The 27,909-nt window shown below is 50.0% G+C and overlaps 10 protein-coding genes across 10 annotated transcripts; 5 read left to right on the forward strand and 5 right to left on the reverse strand.

The window, feature by feature from the left end:
• Positions 1 to 154: 154 nt before the first annotated feature.
• N7500_003578 (uncharacterized protein) lies at positions 155 to 4,177 on the forward strand (the record flags this gene model as incomplete). Its single annotated transcript, XM_056674724.1, has 2 exons — positions 155 to 3,491; positions 3,690 to 4,177. The coding sequence occupies 2 exons, from the start codon at positions 155 to 157 to the stop codon at positions 4,175 to 4,177; spliced, it is 3,825 nt and encodes a 1,274-aa protein (XP_056535249.1).
• Positions 4,178 to 5,274: 1,097 nt separating this feature from the next.
• N7500_003579 (uncharacterized protein) lies at positions 5,275 to 5,595 on the reverse strand (the record flags this gene model as incomplete). The annotated part of the gene is made up of 1 exon (XM_056674725.1): positions 5,275 to 5,595. One exon carries the CDS (start codon positions 5,593 to 5,595, stop codon positions 5,275 to 5,277), a length of 321 nt encoding a protein of 106 aa, XP_056535250.1.
• A 1,338-nt stretch (positions 5,596 to 6,933) lies between these two features.
• N7500_003580 (uncharacterized protein) lies at positions 6,934 to 8,149 on the forward strand (the record flags this gene model as incomplete). The annotated part of the gene is made up of 3 exons (XM_056674726.1): positions 6,934 to 7,241; positions 7,311 to 7,946; positions 8,011 to 8,149. 3 exons carry the CDS (start codon positions 6,934 to 6,936, stop codon positions 8,147 to 8,149), a joined length of 1,083 nt encoding a protein of 360 aa, XP_056535251.1.
• A 1,329-nt stretch (positions 8,150 to 9,478) lies between these two features.
• Positions 9,479 to 11,347, reverse strand: N7500_003581 (F-box protein; the record flags this gene model as incomplete). Its single annotated transcript, XM_056674727.1, has 2 exons — positions 9,479 to 9,820; positions 9,893 to 11,347. The coding sequence occupies 2 exons, from the start codon at positions 11,345 to 11,347 to the stop codon at positions 9,479 to 9,481; spliced, it is 1,797 nt and encodes a 598-aa protein (XP_056535252.1).
• Positions 11,348 to 11,732: 385 nt separating this feature from the next.
• Positions 11,733 to 12,905, reverse strand: N7500_003582 (uncharacterized protein; the record flags this gene model as incomplete). The annotated part of the gene is made up of 1 exon (XM_056674728.1): positions 11,733 to 12,905. The coding sequence occupies one exon, from the start codon at positions 12,903 to 12,905 to the stop codon at positions 11,733 to 11,735; it is 1,173 nt and encodes a 390-aa protein (XP_056535253.1).
• Positions 12,906 to 13,269: 364 nt separating this feature from the next.
• Positions 13,270 to 15,311, forward strand: N7500_003583 (GMC family oxidoreductase; the record flags this gene model as incomplete). Its single annotated transcript, XM_056674729.1, has 4 exons — positions 13,270 to 13,667; positions 13,749 to 14,326; positions 14,376 to 15,041; positions 15,094 to 15,311. The coding sequence occupies 4 exons, from the start codon at positions 13,270 to 13,272 to the stop codon at positions 15,309 to 15,311; spliced, it is 1,860 nt and encodes a 619-aa protein (XP_056535254.1).
• Positions 15,312 to 16,164: 853 nt separating this feature from the next.
• On the forward strand, positions 16,165 to 16,677 carry N7500_003584 (putative glyoxalase family protein; the record flags this gene model as incomplete). Its single annotated transcript, XM_056674730.1, has 3 exons — positions 16,165 to 16,298; positions 16,350 to 16,546; positions 16,601 to 16,677. The coding sequence occupies 3 exons, from the start codon at positions 16,165 to 16,167 to the stop codon at positions 16,675 to 16,677; spliced, it is 408 nt and encodes a 135-aa protein (XP_056535255.1).
• Positions 16,678 to 16,887: 210 nt separating this feature from the next.
• On the reverse strand, positions 16,888 to 18,756 carry mfs56 (uncharacterized protein; the record flags this gene model as incomplete). Its single annotated transcript, XM_056674731.1, has 3 exons — positions 16,888 to 17,459; positions 17,513 to 18,430; positions 18,480 to 18,756. The coding sequence occupies 3 exons, from the start codon at positions 18,754 to 18,756 to the stop codon at positions 16,888 to 16,890; spliced, it is 1,767 nt and encodes a 588-aa protein (XP_056535256.1).
• A 773-nt stretch (positions 18,757 to 19,529) lies between these two features.
• Positions 19,530 to 19,982, forward strand: N7500_003586 (uncharacterized protein; the record flags this gene model as incomplete). The annotated part of the gene is made up of 1 exon (XM_056674732.1): positions 19,530 to 19,982. One exon carries the CDS (start codon positions 19,530 to 19,532, stop codon positions 19,980 to 19,982), a length of 453 nt encoding a protein of 150 aa, XP_056535257.1.
• A 939-nt stretch (positions 19,983 to 20,921) lies between these two features.
• N7500_003587 (acetyl-CoA carboxylase ACC1) lies at positions 20,922 to 27,827 on the reverse strand (the record flags this gene model as incomplete). The annotated part of the gene is made up of 2 exons (XM_056674733.1): positions 20,922 to 27,593; positions 27,669 to 27,827. The coding sequence occupies 2 exons, from the start codon at positions 27,825 to 27,827 to the stop codon at positions 20,922 to 20,924; spliced, it is 6,831 nt and encodes a 2,276-aa protein (XP_056535258.1).
• Positions 27,828 to 27,909: the final 82 nt, after the last annotated feature.

A 27,909-nucleotide genomic window follows, 5' to 3' on the forward strand; every position in this document is an offset into this window, starting at 1 on the left:
CTGCTCTCTATCGATTCCTTCTCTCCTGTCCCTGATGGATTCTTTCCATTGCAGCGACTCTCACTATGTGCTCTTGAACCTCCCCACTGCAGTGCCTTGTCTCTAATGCTCGATACTATATCTGTTCTTATCGATCCCCTCCACAATCGCCAAGATGTCAGTCCTCCGGCATGGAGGAGGAGGCGGCTTCCTCCAGCGACGCCTCACGAAATTATATACCGATACGAAAACCTCTTGCGAGAGTGTCACGACAGCCTCCAAGGCCCTCGACGACCCTGAGCTCGTCGCTCTCCACGGGAGTTTCCAAAAACAGAGGGATCGGTTGCTGGCATGGGGTCTAGATTGGAGCGACGCAAGCGCTGCGCAGCCCAACGACATCGATGAATCGTTGACTGCTGCAGGCTTTAGCGACGTCGTGGAGAGTGTCATGTCGTCGATCCAAGAACTACTCAACGATGCCGAGCAAGTTCAGCATTTGGATGCGCCCATGCTTCCTTCCAAGGAACGGAAAGTCGATATACCATCGAAGGACACACTTGCTAGCAGACCTATTAAGACGCAATGGACAGAGGAAGATATAGCTCGCTCGAACACAATTTTGAATGAACTCACCGGCTGTATTGATACCCTTTATGATCTCTCGCGCTCCCGCCGGACAATGGCTTCCAGCATGTCATCTAGCAGGAACAGCGCGCGCCGCCCACGACCTAACCCCACCTCGCCTTACGATTCATCCCACGGCTCATTCTCCGAATCCAAGGAGAAAGTCCAAAGCCCGAAGCAAATGTTTGATCCATTCACTTACTCGCCCACGACCGCGCACCGTGACTCCCTTAATCCTTTCCTGTCGTTGAACCATCTCCTCATTGATCGCTCAGCTCTACAACTATATGGAGCTGCCCACGACAATAGCCCTCCCCCATATGAACCTGTTGCGGCATCTTCCAACTCGCGTGCAATTGGACGCCTGAAGTCATCAGCATCGCATCTTCTTGCTTCTACAAAGGAGTCCCATGTCTCCGTGCTTGTCGAGTTCATGCCCATATTAGCGGAGTCAAAGATGGACAATAAGAGTGCTCGACTGGAAAAGCTCCAGCAGTCTCTTGATCAGCTGCTACAGAACGCCAGAATCTCGCACTTAGGATTGATGCGATTTTTGGGCTATTGCATTGATAACTCGAATTCTCGCTATGCATTCCTTTATCAGATGCCGGTCGACTACTTCCCATTCCTACAAAATCCAAGTGATTTGTTAAAGGAATTGAAGCCTAAGCCATTGGTTGCTCTTCTTCCCTCGGCAGAGGAGTACCGGGAGAATCGAGTTCCCAACCTTGACACTCGCTTTCGATTGGCTTACGATCTCTTAATGTCCGCCCTCCACTTAAGAAGTCAAAATGCTGTTCATGGAAACATCAATAGCAGCAACGTTATCTTCTTCCCTGGTCGAAGTGATGCAAATGATGATGAAAGTGGTCTTGGACCTGATCTTCGCCGTCCTTATCTCACTTCCCCAGCACGGTTCTCTGAGGATGGACCAACCCCTGAACCGTTGTCTTCGGCAATGTATCGCCACCCAGATGACAAAAGATGTGTTGACGATGATGGCGCATGGGCCTATGACCTTTACTCACTGGGCCTGATTCTATTAGAGATAGGCCTGTGGGCACCAGTCGGACGGCTTTGGAAGATGAAGTATGACCGCTCATGGTTCAAGCATCGAGTGGAAGATCTCTATGTCAAGAAACTTGGCCCGAAATGTGGTGGTGCTTATCTTCAAGCCGTTCAGTTGTGCCTTGATGCCCCCAACTTCCATTTATCAACACAACCGATGACTGACCTTGGTCTTCGTGTTCCACAAATTTACCACTACCCAGTGCTTGACTTGTCAGACCCTGATGGCACTTTTTCTTTTTCAATGAACTTCATGTACACAATCTGCAAGATTCTGTGGTCATGTTGCCGCATTGATATTTTCTCGGCACCCTCAGCAGAAGAATTGGATGACTGCCTTCCACTTGCTCTTGTTCCCACCCCGGAGCCAGTTACCATCCAGGAAAAGGTCAAGGCATACAAATCATCGAAGCTCGAGAAGTCTAATTATGACAAGAAACTTCCCACCATCCCTGTTGATCCATGGGGTGTTGTGAATGAAGACAGGCACTTTGAAAAGCCACAGAAGAAACGTACTGTCAAGAGACTTCCGAACTTGGAAATACCGGACGAGCACCTGCAGGAGTGGAATTTTCAAATAATGCCTCGAGTGAGTCGTCTTCTTCAGAAGATCTTGAAGGAGTCTTCTGAGTCGTGTGGAGTAAACCTCATCATGACTGGTGAATCGTCTGAGAGTGCCAAGACTACGATCTGTGTTACTTGCGCCAGTGTAAAGAAAGTTCGAATGGCTCTCAAGAAGCATTTTGCTCTTGGTCGGGATGACTGGGATCTAATTGTCCTCCGTGGCGATATCGAACGGTCCAAGGTTCCTCGGAACAGGCGCCGGAGGCCGGCTAAGGCTCGGCCCAATGTCTCCAATGATACACCCTTTCGCCAGCGAGAGCTCAATCCATGTCACCAACAGCGACCTCTGTGCGGAGCATCTATCGGTGCCTTTCAGAATGAAGAGCACCTACCGCCCGTCTCATATGGCGGTGCCGTCTTTGTCGATGGCTTGCCGTATGGTCTGACTGTCCATCATATGTTGGAAGCTCCAAGCGAAGATGAAGGCCAAGGCAGTAGTCCCGGAGACTCCAATCAAGATGACCCTTCTAGGTCGTCTGCGGGGAACTGGGCCCGCGATACATCAAATATACCACATCCTGGATTTATGTACGACTATCAAACAGATGACTCGCCTGACATTAACTTTGATTTCGAAATTTCCGACCTGGAGGATGGAGACGATCCATCACAAGGCCTTGAGTCTGGATATGATGAATTCTGGCTTTCGGACGATGAATCATCAGATGATGATTCCGTCGGCCCAGACGACGATGATGGCGATACCGCGTCCATCGGCGATACTGCCGGTATCGAACCAGGTGAAGAGCCTCGGTTGCTTGTCACCCAACCAGCCATTGACGACGTACACGAAGACTTTTTTCCATCTCCAGAAGATCGCGATGACGAGCACCTAGCCTCACACTCACTCGGTTACGTCCACGCATCATCTGGAGTACGACGCTGGACTCGAAAGGGTCTGAAACATGAGATTGACTGGGCACTCATCAAAGTCGATGAAGCTCGCATGGACCCTCGGAATATCATTCTCGACACCACCAGATCCAGTATCGCTCGTCCAGGGCGCCCTATCCCGCCACAGCCCATATTTTTGAACCAGGTAGCCCGGATGGAGGAGCTAGGTGGCTTGCAAGTTCATTGCTGCGGTCGCACAAGTGGACTGCAAACAGGACAAATATCCAAGGCTATGACATTGGTCAAACTTCATGGACGTCATTCATTCTCAACCAGCTTTTGCGTCAATGGGAACTTTGGAGGTAAGAGGTGCACTTCAGCGAACCCATGTTTATGTCTATACGATCCTTAATTAGATACCCTTTTTTGTCTTTTTTCCTCATGTACGCCCGTCATTTGTTGTCCTTCTTAGCTGGTAAACATACAGCACCATTGGATCTTAAGACATCAGCTCGTATCGAGTAAACATTTCATGAAGCTAATCTCTCCTTATCCGACAGCCCCTGGTGACTCTGGCGCATGGGTCTTCGACCGTCCCACGGGCCGTGTGTGCGGCCATGTCCTGGCCTGGTCCGCAAAAAGCAACACCACCTACATTTCCCCTATGGAAGTTACCTTCGATGACATCGCACGCACCCTCGGCGCCTCCATCGTCTCCCTTCCCGGCGATCCGAACCGAACTATGGGTTACGTCGACCCTACATCCCCACAGGCTGTTCAATACCGCTATCAGGCACAGCGACTTCCAGAGGACTTCGGCCGTTTGGCTTTTGGTGCTGGAGGTTCCCCCGGGCCGCCTGTACCACCTCATCCCCATCATTATCCTCACCCTCAAGCCCACCATCCACGTTACGGACGTCCTCTACCTCCGCCTCCAGCCCCTACTGGTTCCCGAGAAGCCCATGGGCCTGTGTATACCGGCCCCGTCCCTCCGATCCCGCCTTCGCTTCTGGCTGGGCCCCGTAACATCGAACGACAACTTGCTTGATTTGTGATTTGTGGAAGATTTAGGATATAGGCATAATATTTTGAGATTCACGTTACATTGTTCTGGGTGTATTGGTTTTGTTTTATGATGTTTATGGACGTTGAGGATACCCATGATGGAACGATTTTTTGATTCTCTTTTCGTTGAGATGCTATAAAAATATAAAAATATATCTTGTTGCTCATTCAAAAAGGAGTAAGGAGGCTCTCCACAATTCGAGGTAGGAAGTAGAACTAGACTCATGTTGAGACTGGCATTAATCCGGTCCATCAGCATCGATGTAATAACCCTGTCTTAGTGGTTTGGGTTACCTTATCACCAACCATTACCATCTGCAATCGCAATGTCTGATGTCTATGTAGCAAACTGGTGAGCACGTGAGCTTTCGAAACCTAATTATACATGCGTGCCCCAGAGGACCTTGGAAGGTGTGCCCAGTACTTCTAATATTCTGGTCATACTTAAAAACCGCCGCAATTAGTATCAAAAGTGTCTCTACAAATGATTAGAATCAATAAGACAGACAGAAGTTGATTCTTGAAATTAACTTCCTACGCTCCATCAGCTGACGAGAATCCACTGACAGGTTGGTGTTGAGGAAAAATCCAGTCACCAGCAAAGACATTTGTCACTCCTTCAATGTTCCCCAGAGAATTGCCCTTTGCTCAAACAAAAAATTGGTTGGACAAAAGTTGGTTGGACAAAAGCCGATGTGCGTCGTGGTTTGTAGGCTGTCTGATCTGGGACACTTGTGGACAATCACAGTCTGTCGACAAGGACAGGCCGAATCTCAAAGTTGGCGATGCAATTTTCGTGGGGGAACTGATGTATTCAGTTATTATCATACTGGTCGCCATGATCTGGAGGTAGTAGAACGGGTGGAGAATCGGGCAGCCATCCTGCTCAAGAAAAGACCCGTCGTATCCCAAACGAGTGCTTTTGCCTGTCGGTTATCATTTATTTCACACCGTAGCTGTCCTTTTGTGGTGCCTCCATGGATGACATTGAAGTCTTGCTGCTTATCGGCGATAATGCACATGACTATATCGCCGGGAAAACAGTGGAATGCGTCGAGAAAGAGAGAGATAGACGGTTCATCAACAAACATGTTCAGACACAGCGAACCGATCCATTTTAATGGGAACAAAAAGCTTTTGTCGAAGATCGGCTAGCGGATGCATACCCGAGCACTCTTCAGCAAAGTCTTCGAGCACGTCCCGATTAAACCACATCACGTCGCGCACTGGGTCAAAAGGGCGCAAAAAGATAGAGCACTGTCTGCCCTCGTGGAAACGGACCTCAATGCCCTGCTCTAGAGCCCATTTGATGGCAACGCTGCGAGCTTCATGATTCACGGTGGTGAGAGGCACCTTGACACAGATATGATCAAGCAGCTCGGGATGATACTCGAACTCCATACAGAGTTGATGAAAAGGGCTTGTGTGATCTTCTTCTGGCACATGAACAGGCCGCCAACAACCAGCTCGGTAGGGTGTCACGCCATATCTGGAGGCGTATCTCGGGAGGAAGGCGGGAAAATGGATGGAAAATCGAGTAGCCGGCCGTCGACGCGAACAAATCCGAGGTGCCCATGACTCGAAGATGTCAGAGTTGAAGCATAACTGGCAATCTAGAGCTTCCTGGGGAGGAATTGAGTAGCGAAATAGACAGGTATCTTGGTTACACCTGATTTTGACGCTGGCGCCTGAGGTAAATTTCGTTCAATACCTCTTTGGATAATGACTCGACACTCGCCTTTATTTTCGATGAGATGGCACGTTTCCTATCTGATGAAGACTTGAGACTAAGGACATAGAAAGAGAAAAGTAAGAGACATGATCAAATAGAGGCGATGGATGTAAAAAGGGTAGTTGAAGGCGGTAAATGTAGCATAGCAATATTGACCATCAGCGTCAAACTAGATTCGTCTGGATTCGTGCCCTTGTAGGAGGCCGTGGTATATTAAATCCACCATTATATTGATCTCGAGACTTCTAGTTTGACAAATGTCATTACAAATGCGGAGCATGGAGTCAATCACCTGCAGAGAGGTAGATCATTCAATTTTACGCAGCCTTTTCAACATTCGGGGTAAATAAAAGTGGTGAACAAAGCATATAGAGACAAGACCGCAGGAAGGGAATGCGATACAATATATGTACCTACTTCTATGATATATGAAGAACAAAGAGAAGGAGCAATGGAATATTTGCAGAGTGCCATGAGATGAAAGGTAACCTACAATATGCATCACGCCCGTGAGCCAACTGACTAACATTGCTATCCAATTTCTACGGACTATGTAATTTGCTGCTCATCTATTGATAATTTTAATTGACTTACTCGGATCCGTGTTACTCATCTATATTGGTGCATTGGCCGTTCATACCCGCTCCAGCCTAAATAGGAAATGCCCATGAACTGGGAGGCTCATGACTTGAATTACTGCCGCCATCATCCTCGACTTGCCTTGTAGGCAAACAACCAGTAGACTAGCCTCTATCCACCCAAACGCGTCTTCGTCTACAGCGCGTCTTTCCCATAACCTCTCTTTTCTTTCTTTCTCTTCATTCATATCGACGGATCTTGTATCTCAAAACTCACCTTTCAATCACATATCTCTTACCTGGTGAGTATTCTCCTGGCTATATTCTCATGGAGATTGCAAGGGCATATCTTTAATTCTTCTCCCGGAAGTTTTCACTCCTCTGACTTCATACTTCGCTCGTAGATTGACAGTTTCTGCGTCCCTCTCAATGCATCATTTACACAGTTTCCACGGAGAGCCTGAGCCGGGCGCTCGGCTCTCCAAAGATTGGCCATGCACTGTCAATGAAGCCGCAGATCTTCTCAAAATGTGGTATGACAGCGATGAGCCTTTCTTCACAAAGAAGAATCTGGAAACCGTCTCGAACCAGCTCAATCGCCGGTACAACACTCGCAGTCGGAACGACTCTCAGAAGCAATTGATCTCTGTCAGAGGTCTCGGTGGATCAAAGATCTACTACAAAGTCCTGACCGGTCAGGTCCTCACCGGCGAGGCAGATAACCAGGATTGGGAGATGTGAGTAGCTAATGTCTCTTCTCAGGGCTTGTCTGGCACGTGACCCATGGCTAACAAATATTAAAACAGCCAACAACCGAAAATCCGTTACCTCTGCTATAAACAACTCGCATCTTCGGTTGAGGCAGGACGTATTGGGCTGGTGGAGGCCTTTTTCCCCTTGCAGATTGAACATTTTATGCTCAAACGCGCGAGCGACACCAAGCTTCCGGTTCTCGATGATTATATTGAGAACCCTGTGGCTGTAGATGAGTTTCTGCAAGACACTCTGAAGTCCTGGAAGCAGTCCTCCGAATGGGAAAATCTAGAAGCTCTTCTGAAACTGGTCATCACCCACAAAATTAGCAAGGTTGTTGGAATCGCATCTGGGTCGATGGAGTATGGGCCCGACACCGAAGATTGCACTATGCGCAGCGCCATGCAGCACTCACTCATGATTTCAATTAAACAGTCAATTGAGGAGAGTATTGACCAGCAGATCCAATGCTATGCCCAAGATCCCCGCTACACCGCTGTCGATAACTGGACCCTTGCTCAACATGGCTGCGAGGTTCTGGAAGACCCACAGGCTTTGCTTGAAATTGATGACGACTGTGTTCTCTTTTCCTGCTGTCCAGATATCCCGTTGAAGGAAATTACCGTTGATTTTGCTCGTCCTGCTATGCTTATTTGGGATGTAGTTGATACTGACGGGAGGCGCGGGTGGTTAGTCTACTCCCGAATCTAATGCTGCTGTCAATTCATCTTGCTAACTGATCAGGTCTCCTAGTCATAACCCGGACTCCTCCCGCGTACTAAAAATGATCACGGACGAGTACGACTGCCATGAGTTTTGGGACACAAATGAGTTTGAGGAAGCTCCCTTCATGTCCGAGCTTGTTGTTTACATCCGCCGCAAGGTGGAGTAAAATCATTGCGAGCAAGATGATATGTGAGGTTAGGATGTATCAAGGGCGATGTGCCAAAATAGTCTCTCTGAACCTGAGGCTGGTGGCTGGGCAGGGAATGATTTGGTTTCTATGAATTGCCAAGAGCATTTGAGAGGCCCAGATGAGTTTTTTTGTTTGAGTAGAAACCCAGTTATTTTTGAAGAAGCGTCCATGATTCCTGCGTCTGCACAAGACTGGGGTCATGCAACTGCCCTTCATCGTGTAGCCATGTTTGTGTCGCTGTAGTTATACCAATCAATCTTCTTCCAATGTCGTGATATCATTGAATGGTCCCTTTTGAGCCATCTGTCTTCTTTGTATAAAGGAAGAGAGACATATAGCCGCTTAAGTTACCGCGGTCACAAACTATGAGAGCGGAGCCTGTGCATAGTATGCACCTTCTGGTTCCTATAATGCCAGATATAATCTAACTTCTGACTTCCAATGAGTTCTATCATTCATAATTTCCATACTCCCTACTGAAAAGTGAATTAGAACAGGTGTGGTCCCAACGACAACCCTGGAGTATATGATTCCTAGTGGGTTTAAATCCTCGAAGAATCGACTAACCTGTAACCATGATTTGAGCCTCTTTGTCCTGCAGTAATGAAAGTAGTATCTACTATTTTGATACTGATATGCACCTTTACATTCGTAGCATTGACGTTGGAATACACAAGAGCCTTCCAAGGTTGTTAATGGACCCCCTTGGCATGGGCCCAACCTGAAAAGGACCCAGGATATTCCGAGGATCATACATAATACATAAAAGTCTTGAATCTGTTCACCATACTAGCAATGAACAAGAATTGTTTAGATGAAAACAGGCCATTGGTTCTACATTGTGTTCATAGCACCCGTATTTGGCGACCATCACTAAGAATTTTAAATATGGTCGACTATGCTGTACCATTTGTTTCCCTATGTTTTGCACTGCCCATTGACCCCTAATCAAGATAGCCAAAATAGTACATATTTCCCAAGAGGATTGGTTTCGTTTGCTGTGTTCAATCTGAATCGAAGTGTTGGTTTGTCTATCGCCTGTGTCCTGGGATCACATTGTAGCAAGTTTTCGATCAATTCTATAGTCCCAGGTCTGAAGACGCTACAATCAATGCTCCCTGATAGGACCAGCCGTCAGTGATATGATGGACTGTGGCAAATTAGATGTGTGATCGAGGTGAAAATGCACTTCTGAGACACAAAACCTCCACCCCAGTGGGGCCTCTTAGGTCAGGGCAAGCCAGCGGCAAATCGAGGGCCCGGCCCGTGGGCGTGGGCGTATTTGGCTGCTCGTATTTTTTTTTTCTATTCCTCCTCATTCTCATCTTCGTCGATACTCTCCCATTCATCTTCACCATCGCTCTGCTCAAAATCCGCCTCGTCGCCAAGCATGCTAAGCAGCTGCAGCAATCCAGCCTGTGTGCGCCAGGCGTCTTCGGATGGCAGATTTGGGTGGGAGCCACCAAGACCACCGCTATCCGCAGTTAATGGCTCATCCGTATCACCGGAGGCAGAGGAAGATTTGTTAGAGAGGTTAGGGGCCAGGCTGAGTATGCGGATGACTTTTGTAGGGAAAACGCGAGGAAGATCTCTGCCTTGCGGTGGAGGTACGCCACCTGGGATGTTGGAATCACGCCAGCCGAGGGTCTGCCAAATTTGTTGTTAGTTATTCTCCGTTTATGTTTTTTTTATCTGTGATAGGTCAAATCAAGAGCTCACAGTGTAAGTAGTCATAATAGCATCATCAGCCAACGCCATGTAACTGATCGGCACAGCGAGCTGTGGGGCGGAGCTGGTGAGCAACGAGTACGAAGCACGAGCAGGGTTTTTCACGTCTTGAACCCTGTTGTTGTCATCAAGAGCAACAACATAGATCCGGTCTTGAATTTCGAACATTACACGGTGGTTGCGGATTGATAGCCAACCACCAAGGTCGAAGCTTGATCCGTCTGATTCGCATTCCAAGATGGAGCTGTTCGCCACAAGACTAGCTTCGTCGCGGAGAGCCTTACGGAAGTCCGGGCATATAAAGACACGCCCAGCGCGAGAGAAGCCCACAAAGAGATCGCCGTGCAACATCCCCGCTCCCCATTCGTCCTCCCCATGCCAGACGTGATTTGGATCATCTGGCGGTGATAGTGGACCTTTGGCAATCTCAATTGGTACCAAACAATCTTTTCGGAAAGCCCCGGGCGGGAGTGGTTGAGATGTTGGGCCAAGTCGTGCAGCGCCTGCTAGTACTGAAGCAGAAGCGGCTTGCGGAGGAAGAATATGATACCTTTCCGTGGACTTTGGTGGCTTCAGCGTTCCTAGGAATTCACCCGACGCCTTGTTGTAGGCAAAGTAGCCTTTTGCTCCCATAGAATATATCACAATATCTTCGCTTTGGTCCAGATGGCCAATCCCACCTCCCTCGATCTTCAAGTGTGTGGTCAATGTTGGGGGTCGCTGTGTCATGTCGTATACAAAACCCTGACCCTCATTGGAAACAACACAGAGGGTCCAGTAGGACAATTGGAACCCTCTTGTCTGGCAATTGTGTGCCAAGGTAGCAATGCGCCGGAACTCTCCACGCTTTGCACCTTCATGGTCCGCCTGCCAAACCTCAAGGGAATCTCCTTCGCTATCGAACACTGCCATTCCATCCTGATATTCCAAGTGTGCATGTGGGCGAACTCCATCTCCGTCGGTGTCCAGCACCGAAGGGAGTTGCCAGAGGATACGGCCCGTGTCCATATCAGTGACGTTCAACCCGCCAGCATGAGAAGTCGAGACAAAAAAGCGGCGTTTGAAGTCGGCGCGGAATCGCCAAACAGGATCATTGCCGATTTGTAGCACTGATTCTTGGCTCACTGGATGTGGTTCGGCCCAATTTCGGGCTAACAGTGTCTGGCGCTTGCACAGGTCTTTCCATGATTCCGTACCCTCAAATACTTTTGCAAAGCTGTCTGTATTTGAAAGGAAGGAAAGATCGCGGCATCCTCCAGCTGGCTGGGCAGTTTTGGCTTCGGATGTGTAAATGGCATCTTGGTGAGTGACGTCGATAAATTGGTGCCAAGCCTTGGAGGCCGCTGTCAGGGACGCAAGGGCGGATACGGGGGTAAAATGCAAGATTTGCAGGACAATCTCTGGGGGCAAGACAGTGAGAGGATCCGCCATGGGCGACATGATCATATTTGTAAAAGATGAAGGATTGTAGAAAGCAAATTAAAGACAGTGGGGGATGTTGTATTTTTGTTCTCCACTGTATATGCGATGACGTAGGGTTTCTGTTTTCGTCAAGGCACAACAAATATAGCCCGGGCAGGTAGACCGCCCTAAATTTAAGCTTAAGTCATGGCCTAGTCCGATCGCCAATTCCTCCAAGTACTAGATTCCCAACCGAACCTCCGTAATGCCCGCCTCATTTCAAGATCCCTCATTCGCACTTCCATATCCCGCACAAACTCTTGCCGGTCTCTATAGCGTTTTCTGAATCTCTTCGCAAGGATCGGCATAACCTCCCATCCAACAAAAAGCAAAAGACTAGCAAATAAAGCAAATAGCTGATCCTCCTCGTTTATTGACTGGGGGCACATGGCATGAAGAAACACGATTGTGATGCTTTGGCACTGCGGATCACATAACCCATGAATGCGTACCGCCCACTTGCATATCCAACCAAACAAATCCAAAAATACGGGCTTAAAAGCAAGAGAAAACAGAGCAGAAGAGGGGCGAGTGGTAATAGACCAATCAACCATCTTGAATCTCCTGTAACATTGATCATGATGACCGAGGTTTGCACCACAAAGAATGACCCGATGGTGAAATAATTCAGCACTTTGTGCGCCATTCTCGATGCTATCACTATCCTGAAAATTTCTTTTGGCAGTTCCAGGAGTCCAGGGAAAATGTTTGGTATCAATGAAATATCCATATATCCGAGCAGCCATACAGAGAATGGCATGATATAAAATGGAGTGCCAGCAGCAACAGCCAAATTCAATTCATAAGCTCCGCTGTGCATCGCTTGCCAATACAGCGCAGGCACTTCCATTGTTCTGATAGGAGCAGAGTGCATGAGCGCGAGAGAGGGCAGGATCATCCCGAGCAATAGTGTCCACAGCCGATATCGTTGGGTCTTTGGGGTGTCGAATAATATCATCGTAAGAAGATACTGCATCAAGCAGTGAAAGGTTCCCCAGAATGTGACATTGAATGCTGCCCCAATGGAGCCTTTCAGGCTCCCCAACTCTGCATCATATGTCAAGGAGTCGAGCGGGATGCTTTGAGCCATGCGGATTCCACGAAAAAGACCAACCGCGGCCCAGTTCGTGCCGAGCAAGAAGACCCACGTATTTGGATCAAACCTCTCTTCTGAAACTCGAAGGAGCCGCCACCACGATGCCACGATTGAAATGAACCATGCTGCCCAACTGCCTGGTCCGTAAAACCCGCTCACATTCCCGATACCCAAGACATCAGGTGGTTCGGAGGTGACGGGTAGATAGATCGGAGGCCCGCTGTCATAATATTCTCTAGTAGGTGAAGGAGTCGCATTGGATGAGGCAGTTGTCTTGTCAGTCGATGTTGTAGATATTGTGATATCGGAAGATGGGGGGATGGCGGTGTAGCCGCGTTCGACTTGAATGACTGCTGTTGGGTTTGTTCCCGGTACCTCTCTTTGTAGTACAAGTGCGCAGGTTGTACATATGAAGAGGAAAGGCAACAGTGCAGTCCTCCAAATCATCGGGTGTATAGCAAAAGGCTAAAGAGTCGGAGCCTTGAAAACCTCGACCTTTTGTCTTTTCAAACTGACTCCAAAGTCCGGTCGGGGTAATGACATATATAGATGTCCCGCCTCAGCCAAGAGGTCTCGTATAATCGGGCTGTGTGATGGCCATGTCAGCCTTCAGCCACGCTGTGGCGTCGACATAACAGAAGTAACATGACCAAAAGTCTTGTCCATCGTACGATGAGCAAGACGAATGTTCAGACTGTACCCCGCAAGTGCACAGGCGACAACCCTGCATAGATTTTGATGTCCCGTTGCTTGGCACAGCGCAGACTCCGAGAATTATTTTGATTTTCTCTCTATAACTCCCCCTTTCATCATGGGTAACGAGACCCTTCAACAGTTTGCCGCCCTCGATCTCGACTACTTAATTATAGGTGGTGGTACTGCAGGCCTAGCTGTTGCTGCACGTCTCACCGAGGACCCTGAATTTCGCGTAGGGGTCATCGAAGCAGGCCCCTCTGTCTTGAACATAGATGACAATGGCGCGATCAATGTTCCTGGTCGGTATGGTGAAACTATCGGATCGAAATACGACTGGAAATTCAAAACTACCCCACAGCCGGGCCTAGGAGGAAGATCACTACCATGGCCACGAGGTCGTATATTAGGCGGCACAAGTGCGCTCAATCTCATGGCCTGGAATCGGGGACATCGCAAAGACTACGATGCCTGGGCGGAGCTTGGGAATGAGAGATGGGGGTGGGAAGATCTACTGTATGAGGGGCCAGCGTGCTAAGATTCGGGCTCTATCTTGAATTTCACCCGCTGACCTGTGTGATACTGAATTTTCTGCAGGCCTTTTTTTCGTCGTAGCGAGAACTTTCACCCACCGAGTGCTGCCCATCAGAAACATTATCAGTCTTCCTACGACCCCGGGGCTAATGGAACGAAGGGCCCTCTACATACAACCCATGCCAAGCAGTATGGCCCCACACACCAATATTGGCACAAGACACTCAATAGTCTGGGGGTTCCATCTACGCGTGATAGTCTGACTGGCGACAATACAGGCGTTTGGAACATGCTCTGCACAATTGATCCAGATAGTCAGGAGCGCAGTTACTCTGCCTCTGCATATTATCAGCCCATAGCCAAACGCCCAAACTTGCATATACTGACCGAAGCAACTGCCATGGAGATCTTATTTGAATCCGAAGATGATGATTGGTACGCAGTAGGGGCTCGGGTCCGCTGGAACGGGCTGGAAGCAAATATCAAAGCATACGAAGAGACAATCATCTGTGCCGGTAGCGTGCAATCGCCACAACTTCTGGAGCTATCGGGTATTGGCGATCAGGACGTGTTGGAAGCTGCTGGAATTGAGACAAAAGTCCACAGTCCCAACGTAGGAGAAAACCTACAGGAGCATATGAGTATGAAATACAAGCAGCGCTTCTTATGATCTTGACTGATGTTTACAAGTGACTGCCACTATTTTCGAAATACCTTCCACGATTCCAACCCGTGATGACATTCTCCAAGACCCAATCCAACGCGAAGCTGCGGATCGCGCCTATTATGCTTCCCAAACCGGGCCGTGGACTGTGATGCCCTGTTCAGTGGCGTATTGTCCACTTTCGAAGATCCTATCGCCCGAAGAATGCGATGAATTACACACCCAGGCTAAGGAAGTCGCGCGCAACACAGGACGTACACATGACGCTCTTCTAGCCAGTCAGTTTGAGTCCGGTCAAGCGCGCGGCCAAATTGAGTATCTCTTCGATCTGGGTAACTGGAGCCCCTATTTTGCCTCTGAGCCAGGGAAGAAATATGCCACAATGCTACAAATGCTGCAGTATCCTTTCTCGCGCGGGTCTATCCATATACCCCCTATGAGCGAAAACAATTATGAGAGGACCACCATTGATGATAAGCCTGTGATTGACCCACGGTATTTTCTAGGACCTGGCGAGATTGATAAGAAGGTCATGGCCAAAGCGCTCAGATGGGGAGATCGAATCTGTCAAACAGAGCCTCTAGCCAAAATTATTCGCGGTCGAGTTTTTCCTCCTCCTGCTAAGGGAGCAGAGTCCGAGGAGAAAGTATATGAAGAATTTGTGTCGAATTATACTGTCACGGACTGGCATCGTATGTCCTCGCTCTCTAAGAATGATGCAGCAAATTACTAATATACATATAGCAGTTGGAACTTGTGCCATGGGTGAGGCAGACGGAATCAATGGTGGAGTTGTGAATGATATGCTACAGGTCCATGGTGTCCATGCCCTGCGAGTTGTGGATGCTAGCATCATGCCGTTACAGGTTGGGGCACATATCCAAGCTACTGTATATGCGATTGCCGAAAAGGCGGCGGAGATGATCATAGAGGACTATTTTGCTCGGAATGGTCCTTTTTAGATCTTTCCGAGCCGGTATTCAATGAAGATATTCCATCAGAATGGTTTTTTTATTATCTTGCCTAGTAGTCACACGCGCTAAAAGCGACCGACTGCCACAACAGCATGTCCATTCATATCACTACATATCTTCGAAGTTGTCATTGTTACACATATATCCAGCTCCAATTCTACAAATCGATACTTATTCTTCTGATACCCTTGCATTTCATCTTTGCCTGGCTTTGCATCATGATTCTTTTATGTCCCACACGAGGATTTTAAGCAACTGCCCTACCCCTAGCGCTGAGATACCAGCATGGCAGTATCTCTCTATCACCCAGTTCGTGAATAGCAACAAAATCTAGGAGTTTCGAAAATATCGTCTCGGCCAAGTGAAGCATCTTTTTATCGGACTACTCCACAAACACACTGTCTCTGTCTCTCTCCAAGGTCACCCAAGTCTGTGAAACACAGCCTACGTACACAAGCAAACGCGGCGATGTCTCATAAACGAGAATAGTCTAGATACTTCATGTTTTTAATAACACAGACAGGAATAGACGGATATCAAATAAAAAGGCCGGGAACTGAAAGCATAACTCCCCGACATCGGCTCAAGCCGAGCTTAGTCTCCCCAAGAGGGGCAATCTTCATATCTATGCCGGAACATCCAGGATATTCATCGGGATATATTTCCAGTAACTTACTACATATCTTCCATCGCGTGATCGAACAAATCCACGTGTAATCGCCGTCAGACTACTTGTTGTTTCACGCATCTCTCATCCGACACGGAAACTGATTCCCGCTTTGAACCATATATACCCACTCATCTTGCTCAATACAATCACTCATCTCCTCTAACCTATATCATGATTTCCGGAATCGCCCATATCAATCTCACAATCCCTCGGGATACATTAGAACAAGCCGAAGAGTTCTACGGAACCACCCTCGGACTCACCTCGGTACCGGTACCGGAGCTCCAGAAGGGGACAATCTTATGGTATTGAAGGGCGCTATCCTTCCAAAAGACACTTTCTCATGTTATCACTAGGTTCGACATTGGCTCTAGTGGACAGCAGGTGCATATTAGCTTCGGCGCGACTGATCCCCAGGCTACCCGGCACCCATGCTTCAAGCTATCTTCCCGGGAGGAACTCGAGGAAATTAAAGCAAACATCTATAACCATCATGTGCGTGGTGGCTCTGCTGCCCCAATGGCGGCCGATAAGCCTGGCGAGGTAAACTCTGGTGAGATATCTTTCATACATTCTGCGCAGGATCATTTGCTGATTACCTCTGCAGGAACTCAAGGGAAGGAGTATCCCACGCGGTTCTTCGCTCGGGATTTCGGTGGGAACTTGCTCGAGTTTACTATGTAAATAATTACGTTCATTTGAATCAAGTTTGCATCCACGAAAGCACGGTTGTGACATTTCCAACCAGGTCACTGTTTGATGGTGACTAGAATATCAATGAGAGACGGTGCAATGATCTTTTCGAGCCAACTGGAGATTCAGAAAATGGGGTTCATCATTGCTTTATATCAGTCTATAAGTCGTCACAAGCCCTCTGTATCCCTAATTGTCTCTCTAAACAGTTATCTCAGCACTCCTGGTCTCAGCACCCTCCAGCTCTTCCCCACGATCCCTCCTCTCCCTCACAATCTCCCTTCTAAATATCAACCCCCAAAAATAAGACTTATTAATAACTTCGTGGCCACCCTTCTTCAAAATCCACACATTCCCAAGGAAAGTAGTAAACAAAACAGACAGCCACATAAACGGTAACATGGCAATGAAAGCCCACATAATACCACCCTTGGCATCTTTCTCTCCAGCTCCGCTCTTATTCGTAAACACCGTCGACATGATAGTCAACCCAAGCAACCCCCCAAACGGAACGGCAAACGAAGCAAGACACAAGATCTGCGCCGTCATGGCAGGGAAATACGCTAACCCGTGCATAGATGCCGGGTTCATTCGCATCCCGACGCCGTGTCCAACAAGCGCCATCATGCCGTAGATAACGCTTGTTTTACCTGCATTCACACCCCAAGCTAGCACGGTCATCCCCACTGCCGACGTTATGCTACCCATGAAAAGAGCTGGGAAGGTTTGGCGGGGCCAGACGTTCGAGGAGAACATTGCCATGTAAAGCCCAGCTGCTTGGGTTAGTGATGGTTGTCTAATATCGTAAATAGGTAGGTACACATACCAGCTAAGCCAGGAAGGAAATATAATAGTGCGACACCAGCATCGCTCGAGCTCCTCCCTTCCACCAGTGTAAAGTATATGTCCATGAAGTACATAACAGCAAACATGGCTATCCCAATCGAGACATTGATTAAGAACAGTAAGCCAATATCGCGCTGTCTCAGTAACTCCCACGGCATCATTGCCTTTTGACGCGGTAATATCCGCGCCATCAAGGAGCCGGGCAACATACAACGCTCATAAATCACCCAAGCAATAACCAGGATCCCGCCAATGACCATCGGCGCTAGAACAGCAGCGGATTTCCAGGAGTATGTTCCACCTGCCCAAGTCAAAGCAAGGATGAGCAGACCAAATCCCCATAGGAAGAGCATCTGGCCGCCATAGTCGATAGTTGAGATTCTCGTGAAGAAACGTCCGGACGGAGTCAATCCAATTCTTTCTTCGAGTTCGGGAATAGGCTGCGGGCCCTGTAACTCAGTTCTTAGGACAAGAACCACGATAATCATAGCTACAACCGCGATGGGCAGATTGATTGCGAAACACCAGCGCCACGATGCCTGCGTCAGATACCCACCGATCACGGGGCCGATGCTGAATCCAATGCCAGAGACGAGGGCGAATATCGTCCAGTTGACTGCGTACTCGGTGAGAGAGACGCGGTCGGCGAGGATAGTGCGGATAGAGATGTTCACACCCGCTGCACCGACGCCTTGGAGTGCACGGCCGACGAGGAGGACGCTGAATGCTGACGTCGGGGCTCCTGTGCAGATTGCAGAGCCGATCAACATTACGAAGATTGCGGATTGGAGGACGATGTGTCGGCCGAAGAGGTCGGTTAGTTGGGCCCAGAAGAAGAGAAAGGCAGCGGATGTGAGGTTGAAGACGGAGATGATCCAATTTAGTTGTTTGATTTGATCTGGAAGGTTAGCTGAGGGGTCTTGTTGGAAGATGTGTGCGATACGTACTGAAATCCTCTGCGATGAATGGTAGAGCTGAGGCTATGATTGTTGTATCCAGGGCTTGTAGACAGTATGGACTGAATAGTCCCAGGATGATCTTCCATCGGTAGACATTCCGTCGCTTCTCGGCAACTTCTTCGGGGGAACGGGTCTTTTGTTTCCTATCGGGCTGGGGAATATCGACTGTGTCTAGTTCAATTGCATTATCTGGTGTATTTGAGACTGCAGAGTCTAGGCGTTTCCGCTCATTGCGTTTCTTGATTTTCTTATAGATCAGAATCATGAGTTCGAGATATGCAGATTGATGAGAGTGGTCAAAACCAAAAGCAGGGGGATTTCAATCATCTTTATACATTCTGCTGCGTACTCCATACCTCGAAGTAACAGAGAAAGTTGGCCAAGTATTAAGTGGATCTGATACCCACTTCTGGCTTAGCGTATAGTCTAAGCCTCTGCCCTGGAGTCCGTATCGAGAAACCCGTGCGAAGTCTTCAGAATTTCCTCTATAGGTGATGACTGCGAACAGCAGTCGTGAGAAGTTTGTATGCTTTCAAATTTTTAGTATATCAAAAGTCCCAGCACTTGCAATGCTACCCGGGTTTAGACACCATGCAATATCAACTTTTTTCGTTGCACATTACTTCCCACATTAAAGAACTGGCTTACTCAGAACAAAACAACGTAGATTGTTTTTCGGACAGACTTCGGGGATTTTTTGGCTGGAAAGTGCAGCCAGGTTCAATATCCATACAGCTCTCAACCTCAGAGAGATGGATCAATCATTCCTACTTTCTTTCAACCAGTCAAGTGTACGGCTGATATGGTTCCAATCTTCTCCAACAAGCACTCAGTAGCCATTCACCGAGATTCTCATCGATTCGACAAAATACCAAGAGACGTGGACAAGCCACAGTCGACACAGCCATGTCAGCCAACTGACGAATTGGAGTGGATGTCCTAGCCCTGTTGCCTAGCCCCACCTGATACTTCGATATGTCATATGTACAAAGTACAAAAACTTCACAAACCTGCTTTCTATCTCACCACATATCAACTATGGGCAACTCAACACCTACAGAGCCAGCCCCGGCCTATGAGGACCTATTCCACGAGCGTGGTTCCAGCTCACGAAATGGCGTAAGCAACCCAATCCACAAGGGATGGATCAACAAAGATCATCCCGCTGGTCTCATCAGCATACTGATCAACTCAAATGAACAGTACGCCATGGTCGATCAAACAGACATCGATGTACCCCGAGACGTGGAACAGGGTCACCACCTTCACGAGCTCCCCCGAGTGACGGCCGATACATCAGAGCCAGATCAACACACTCACTGTGCCGAATGTGATCGACAGCGGGAGCGTAGAGAAAATCGGGAGAATGGACAGAAAGCATGTGCAATGGTTGCGAAGACGTTTATTCTGATTTCGCTGTTCATGATGATATTGGGCATTGTTGGGGTTCAGGCTTGGAAGGAGGTTCGTATGAAGAAGTTACATGGTTAGATGATTATATGCGTGTATGATGCGGATGACACGTTATACAAGTGCATCCGATATACTAGTGTATTCCAGTATGGGTGGATTCTAGTAAAGCATATGAATCCCTATGAAAACCAAGTATATCCTGCTTGATATAATAGCGACCCGTTTATAAGCCCATAGATGTATACATTCCATGCCAAGAGCTTTCTTGCCAGTATATAATCCACTGATACTGGAGGCGTTCATCTCCACCTTATAGCCCCCTAAGAAGCCCCTCAAACAGATCACCAATTCTTCACTACTCTCTGTATGCGCTTCGAGTCATTCCCAGGTAAAGCTGCCTGAATCCCCTTGAACCCATACTCTACCATACCTGTTTGTCCCACATAAATAGCTCCCGGCTTTTCTCTAAGCTATAAACCAAATACTGATATCCCCGCAGGTAACAGAACAGGTTCAAGGCCTTAGAATGTTTGTCTGGCTCAAAGGTCTTTTCTCCAAATCAGAGCCTTTGGAACCCGCTGAACCTTCGGTACCAGCTGAAGAGCCCAAACATAAAAGCAAGTCGCACAGTCGATCACATAGCAAAAGAGTTCGAGAACGTGAGCGCAATTTGCGACGGGAATGGACGGGCCAAAAGGGGGAATGGAAGAAATTTTATAGTAAGGGGGGTTATGCGGGCGTTTGTTGAAAGTTGCTTTCTCGAGTGTACATGAAGCTCCCATGGCTGGAATCAATAACGCCATTGTTTTACCGAGTACTATATACTTCATTGCTTTCTATGATTCGTGGAGAGAGGTCAATCTTAATAAATCTTGTATTGAATATTGAAACTAATCATCAACACCGTAGTCCTCTATAGGATCCAAAACAAAAAAAAACCATGCGATCTGTAACAAAGTATAAAATCAAACAAAAAAAAAACATCAAGTCATAATATATGCTTCTGTGCAATCAGATCTAAGCAGAGCCAAGGTACTTAAGCACATTCTCACGTTCCTCAACAGGCAACATGGACAGCACCTGCTGGACACCACGCAGACCACCCTCCTTATTGCCAATAAGCAGCTGAGCAACCTCAGTCGCAACGCCATCAGTGCGCAACGATTCAATCTTGCTCTGAACAACCTTCTTGTTCTCCTCGTACCAAAGAGCAACCTTGTGGTCATTGTGCTCGAGCTCCTCATCCAAAAGACCAGTCCAGGCGTGCAGGGTGCGCAGGTGCGCAGCGCGAGGGGACTCGCTGACAGTGTTGGCACCGGGGGCTGGGGATGCCGAGGCGGCAACCATGCGCTTGATGATGGTCTCTTCGCTGAGACGGCGGCGGAGACGCCAATAGAAGAAGCGACGGGAGTTAACCCACTGCAGAGGCTGGCGGATAGTGTTCTTGGCTTGCATGCGGCCGGCGCGGTCGTGCAGGTCAGCGAATTGAAGCGCAATCTGCATGTACACGGGCAGGAGCTGCTCCTCACGAGTGGCCATCTTCGCCTTGACTTCGCTGAGCTGGTCATGACTCAGGGAGGTGTCGGCCAGGGAACGGCGGAGCTCGCCATAGGTTGCGTCCAGACGGGCCATGGTATCCAGCTGCTTGTCGCGGCGGTACTTGATGTTCACCATACCCTCGGGCTCGAGGACACCACCGCGGGACTCTTCGTCGGCGTACATCTCCATCTGGTCGGGGTTGATGGTGGGGTCAACGACGACCCAAGATCCACCGCGGAGCTCGCCGTGGGGAGGAATGTACACGAAGATGGGCTGCTCGTACTTGACGAGAGCGTCAACGATGTACGATCCGTACTTGAGGACTTCGTTGTACATGTCACGCTGGCCACCGGAGAATCCTCTCCAGTTGGCCAGAATCATGACGGGCAGCTGCTCACCATTGTTGAAGTCACGCAGAGCCTGGGCGGTCTTGTAGGCTGAGTTGGGGTACCAGACACCACCAGCCTCAGTAGAGATCATCTCCATGGATTCAGGGTTGGCGGGATCAGCAGGGGTGACATTCTCCACCGAGCGAGTCTCGACGGCAATCACACCCATGGGAATGCCACCAAGGCGGGCACGACCGACAACAACGGTACGAGCCCAGCCACCGAGGGCCTCCTCGAATGAGTCCTTGTCGAACAGACCAGGAAGGAAGCCGTCGACATCCGACTTGCCGCTGATGAGCCATCTAACATCATAGGTCTGCTTGGGAGGAGGGAAGTAGGCAACGTCACGGTCCCAGGTATCCGACCAGGTGCGAATAGGGATAGGAGCATTCTTCTTGTCGGGGACGAAGGACATCCATTCGACAATCTTCTGGACACCTTCGAAGTCATCGTTGGCAGTCATGTGAGAAACACCATTCTTGTACATGATCTGGGTGCCACCAAGCTGAAGGTTGGAGGTGTAAACCTCGCGACCGAGCAACTTGTTGATGGCAGGGGCACCGGTGAGGATGATGGGCTGGCCCTCAACCTGGATGGCACGCTGACCGAGACGCACAAGGTACGCACCAATACCGACAGAGCGGCAGGTAACAAGAGTGATGGTGAAGATGTCCTCGTAAGCCTTGGAGGTGGCACCGGCAATGAGACCGGAACCCTTCAGGCATTCGACACCAAGACCGTCCTTGGCACCAATAACAGTGGTGATCTTGTGGCGCTCCTCGCCCTCATCATTGATGAGCTCGGTGATGACCTCCTTCTTCTTGCTGGCATCAAAGCGCTTCTTAACCTCGGGGGTGAGGTAAAGGTACTTGAAGCCGGCCTCGGGCTTCTCTGGGTTGTTCCAGGCAACCGAGAAGTGGGGAATGATCTCGTCGGCGACACCGATGCGGGCACCGGAGTTCGCAGACAAGTAGATACGGGGAATACCCAATTTGCGGGCAAGCTCAGTGCACTTGTGGAAGAACTTGTCTTCCTGGGGACCGAAGGAACCAATCTGGAAGGTAATGTCGTTGGCGACAATGATGAAACGTCTGCCGCGAGGGTACTCGGGAGTACGGGCAGTGATGATCCACCCAACCATACCGTGAGTGTTGGTACCAGGCTCGCGAGACACCTCAACAAGGTTGTCGGTGTCATCCAAGACCAGCTCGCTGTAGTCAATGCACTCTCCAACAGGAGGGCGCTTCTCGTACAAAGAAGGAATCTTCTCGGCAATCTTGGTCCAGCTGTTCTGGAAGGCCTGGCGGAAGAGCTCGGGGAAATCGTACACGTACTGAGTTCCCATCAGGTGAGCCTTGTAACGCTTGGGCTGCAGCCACTCCTTGGTAGGGTAGGGGGTGGCGACAGGGCGCAGATGCATAGAGCCCAGCTTGGCGGTACCACCAATGCTCTGGAAGATCCACTCGCCCTTCTCGGACTTGCGCTCGATGTACAGCTCAACGTTGATGATGAAACCGTAGGTGTTGCTGATAATCACACGAAGGGGGTAAGGCATACCGGTAGCAGGGTCGGTGCAGAGGATGCGAATCTCTGCGCCAGTGACACGGAGACGCCACAGACGGCGGCCAAAGCGATCGAGGAAACCAGCCAGGGCTTGCTCAACATCAACGGGCTGGAGGTTGAAAACGGGAGAGAAGTTGATGAAGATGTGGTTCAGATCGGAGTTGTTGTTTCCGATAATCTCCAGGGCGTCCAAGATGTCGTTCATGAGGCGATCGGCCTCCGAGATCAGGTACTCAGCGGTGGGGATATCGTCGCGCAAACGGCCGGGACGAACCACGGCACGAACGAAATAGCGCTTGTCGATAGCCTTGTCGTTCTCAGGACCCTTGCCAATAGCCTCATAAACGTGAATATTGCGGTTCTCGGTGAAGACGGGCTTGATGTTGAACTTGGATAGACGGCCAAGCTCCAGCTGGAACGCAAGGGCGGGCTCACTGTGACGGATACTCAGATCCTCCTCGTAGTGGGGACCACGGAAGGTGAAGTAACCGGGATAGACACCTTGCTTGCCACAGATGAAGGTGACACGACGAATACGGCGGGCGAGAAGTTCATCCTTGTTGTCAGCAAGCAGCTGCTTCATCTGCTCAACAAGCTCGGAGTCCTCCATATCCTCAATATCGCGAATGGCAATGTTGCAGACTCCAGTGAGCTCGCTGTCGCTGACCGGCTTAGGGGTAGGACGACGCTTGCCTTCAAGATTGGCAATAAGACCCTGCTCACTGGGGCGCTTCGCGTTGATGCCGCCGAGAGGGAAGACCTCAAGAGCCTTGGAGAGGATCTCCTCAGCATCCTCCAAGTACTGCACGGGGATGATAACACCCTTGCGGACGGGGTCACTGGCAGCGTCGCTCACAAAGAGAGACATATCGCCGATGGAGTTGATCCGCTTGAAGGGATTGATCTCCGCAACCGGAGTGCCCGGGGCGGAGGGCTGGACGTTAAGAACACCGAATTCACGCTGGCCGAGCTTTCCGAGGGTGAAGTCCCAGGACAGGAAGGGCTGTTCATTGGAGGCGTTGTATTCGATGCCCTTGAGAGTGTACGCACGGTAGGCACGACGGACGTAAACTTCCAGGGAGGCGAGAGTAACCCAGGGGTCAGCGTGGACAAAGAAGCGAGGGAGGACATCGAAGACAGTGTACTTCGAGTCGACGACCTCTTTCAGGACCGCCAAGGAAGGCTCGCGGTGGTCCCATCCAGTCTCACCGTAGCGAGACTCGACAACAGAAGACCGCAGAATGTGCTCCATCTGCGACAGGCGCTCATCCAGAGATGGCATAGCGCACTGGATAAGAACCTCACGGGCCTTGAGAGTAACCTTGGCGGAGGAGCGAGACTCGAGCTCAGTCAACAGCTTGAGAATGGGCTTGAAGTGCTTGCCAACATTCTCAACTAGGGGCTGGTTGGGACGGTACATGTCCAAAATTGCCAAGACCAGGTTGTTCTTGGAACCGATGCGGCTGTGCGAGAGGACAGTGTGGACAATGCTAGTGATGTCGTCCTTGTTCTCTTCACGGAGCTTAAGAATGACATCCTCGTCGCGGAAGTTGTGGGTAGAGAACAGCTTCTCAACGTCGTAGTACTGCTGGAGCAAGCCAATGAAGACATTGTACTCGTTGGACTTCAAGCCATCGACGTACTTGTTGATGACTTCAACCAGGGGCAAAAGGGTGGCTCTGAGGATATCGGCATCGGCAGGGCCGATATTTTCCTCGATGAAGCGGAGGATGGCCTTCTGGAGCTGTTTGGCAGGGAACTCGGCCTTGCGGGCCTTGGCGCGGTCGACCACGTTCTGCAACTGAGCATCCAGTTTCTGGGGAATACGAGAGTGCAGCGCCGATGACTGCGCATTCCACTCTCCGTAAGGAAGGTCAGGGTTGCGCAACACCTCAACCAGATCCTTCAGGGTGGTACCCATAATGACCTGGTTGTCGAAACCGCGAAGAATGTTCTCCAGAATGCTGTGAAGCAAGAAGAAGCGCTGGGAGGGCTTGTTACCGAGAATGGTAGGCGAGCCAAGCTCGGGCAGTTGACCAGTGAAGGGCTGAGCATGCTTGACGCGGGAAGGGTCATCCAGGGCTAGGATACCGAGGATATCGCCGGCCTCCAGAGTGGCGCCAGGCTGCTTGATGAGCTGCACAATACCATCCTCCTTTGCGATGAGGGGCATGTACATCTTCATGACCTCAACTTCAGCGTAAGACTGACCAGCGCGGATGTGCTCGCCATTCTCAACGGTGAACTTGACAAGCTTACCGGGAGAGGGAGAACGGAGCTGAGTAGGATCATTCTCTTGCTCCAAGAGGCAGGTCTTCCCGTCAACACTGAGGCGGGTGGCAGCGGCCTCCTCCTTCCAGTAAACGTTGTGACTGCGGCCGCTAAGGAGAACCAGCAAGCCACCATCAGCCAGGGCGCGAACACCGACTGAGCACTTAGAGCCGTTGATGAAGAGGTGGTAACTGTCCAAGCTGGCACGAGTGGCAGTGAACTTGTAACGTTCGCCTTCGTAGATGAAATCGACAGGGAAAACAGTCTTCAGGATCTCCTTGGACGGAACCTGACCCTTTCCTAGACCGACGCGGTACTCCTCAATACCAGCCTCGCTGGCGAGGTGGGCCTTGGTGACGGCACCACAAATGATGGCGACGCTCTGATCGGGACGCTCAGCAGTCAGCTTGTTAGAAATAAGCTGGTCGAGCCATCCAGTGGTGATGGTGTTTTCCTCGAAAGCGGGGGTTTCGAGAAGCTTGATCAGGTACTCAACAGTGGTTCGGAAATCACCACGAATGCTCAATTCTTTCAACGCAACGACCATGTGCTTGCGCGAAGCAGATCGGTTCTCGCCGTAGGCGAAAATGTGACCGAACTGACTGTCGGAGAAACTGTGGATACCACCAGCAGTACCGACAGAGAAGTAACCCCAGACGTTTGACGAACTACGGAAGTTCAGCTCGTGCATGGTACCACTGGAAGGCTTGAAGCCCTCGCCAGGATCTTCGGAGGTGATACGGCAAGCAGTGGTGTGGCCCTTGGGCTGAGGCCGGCGCTGGGTCTGGAAACTCTCTTCCTTGGAGAAATCGAAGTCAATTTCGGCCGAGGCGTTGGGGTCGACACCGTAAAGAAGGCGGATGTCACGAATGCGGTGCAGGGGAATACCCATGGCAATCTGGAGCTGAGCAGCAGGCAAGTTGACTCCCGAGACCATCTCAGTGGTGGGATGCTCGACCTGCAGACGAGGGTTCAGCTCAAGGAAGTAGAACTTATCGTCAGAGTGCGAGTAAAGGTACTCAACGGTACCGGCAGAGACGTATCCGACCAACCGACCGAGGCTCACGGCAGCGCGCTCCATGGCCTGGAAGGTGGGCTGTTTCGCAATAGTCACAGGAGCCTCCTCGATAATCTTCTGGTGACGACGCTGGACGGAGCAATCACGACCGAAGAGGGAAATGTTGTTGCCGTACTGATCAGCCAGCAACTGCACCTCCAGATGGCGAGCATTGCCAGCCAGCTTCATAATGAAGATAGGCGATCCCGGAATCTCGTTGGCGGCGGCATTGTACAAAGCGGGGAACTCTTTCTCGTTCTCGACCTTTCGAATACCCTTGCCACCACCACCTTCGGAGGCTTTGACCATGACAGGGAAACCGATTTCCTTAGCCTTAGCCAATCCCTCTTCCGGGGAAAAGGTACAGCCCTTCTTATAGACCTCGTCCTCGACTGTCACGATACCGTGTTCATCAAGCTTCACGGCGTCAACGCCGGTTCCAGACCAGGGAATGCAAGGCACACCGGCATGCTGTGCAACAATGGTGGAGGAGATCTTGTCACCAAGCGAGCGCATGGCCGAAGCTGGGGGTCCAATGAAGATGATCTTCTTAGGCGATGCAGCAAGAGATTCGGGTAACCGAGGGTTCTCAGAGGCGTGACCCCATCCAGCCCACACGGCGTGGACATCCATCCGCTCCGCAATATCAACAATCAACTCGACGTTGGCATAATTATTATTATTGGTTCCACCAGGAACCTCGACGTATTGATCGGCCATGCGAATATAGTCCGCGTTGGCAGTAAGATCTTCGGGTGTGGCCATCACGGTGAATTGGATCGCCCGCTCGTTGCCGAACGTCTCGTATGCCCATTTTCGCACTGAGCGAATCTCTTTGACGGCAGCAATACCGTTATTGGCAATAAGCACCTAGGAACAAGTCAGTACCACGCTCAATTTCAAGTCTTTTGTCTCAGATTCGCGGCGTTTGGATTTCCCACTTACCGATGTGATGACCGAGTGACCCTCGTGGGCGGCCACGAAATCCTTGACAGCGCTCGGGGGTGCTGATTCGAGGGCGTTGCCACCGATGAAATGTGAGGGGAGGTCGTGTTTGGTGACAGTCGAGCCGTTGGCCGACGGATTCCCGTTCGTGATGGCCATGATGTCGATAATCACAGGACAGACTTGGAGGGAGTGAGGGTTATTTCGCGCGGTATGCGGCGCTGATTAAAAATTCGGGTAA

Source organism: Penicillium coprophilum (assembly GCF_028826855.1).
Source record: "Penicillium coprophilum strain IBT 35676 chromosome Unknown utg000002l_segment0_segment1, whole genome shotgun sequence".
NCBI lineage: Eukaryota > Fungi > Ascomycota > Eurotiomycetes > Eurotiales > Aspergillaceae > Penicillium > Penicillium coprophilum.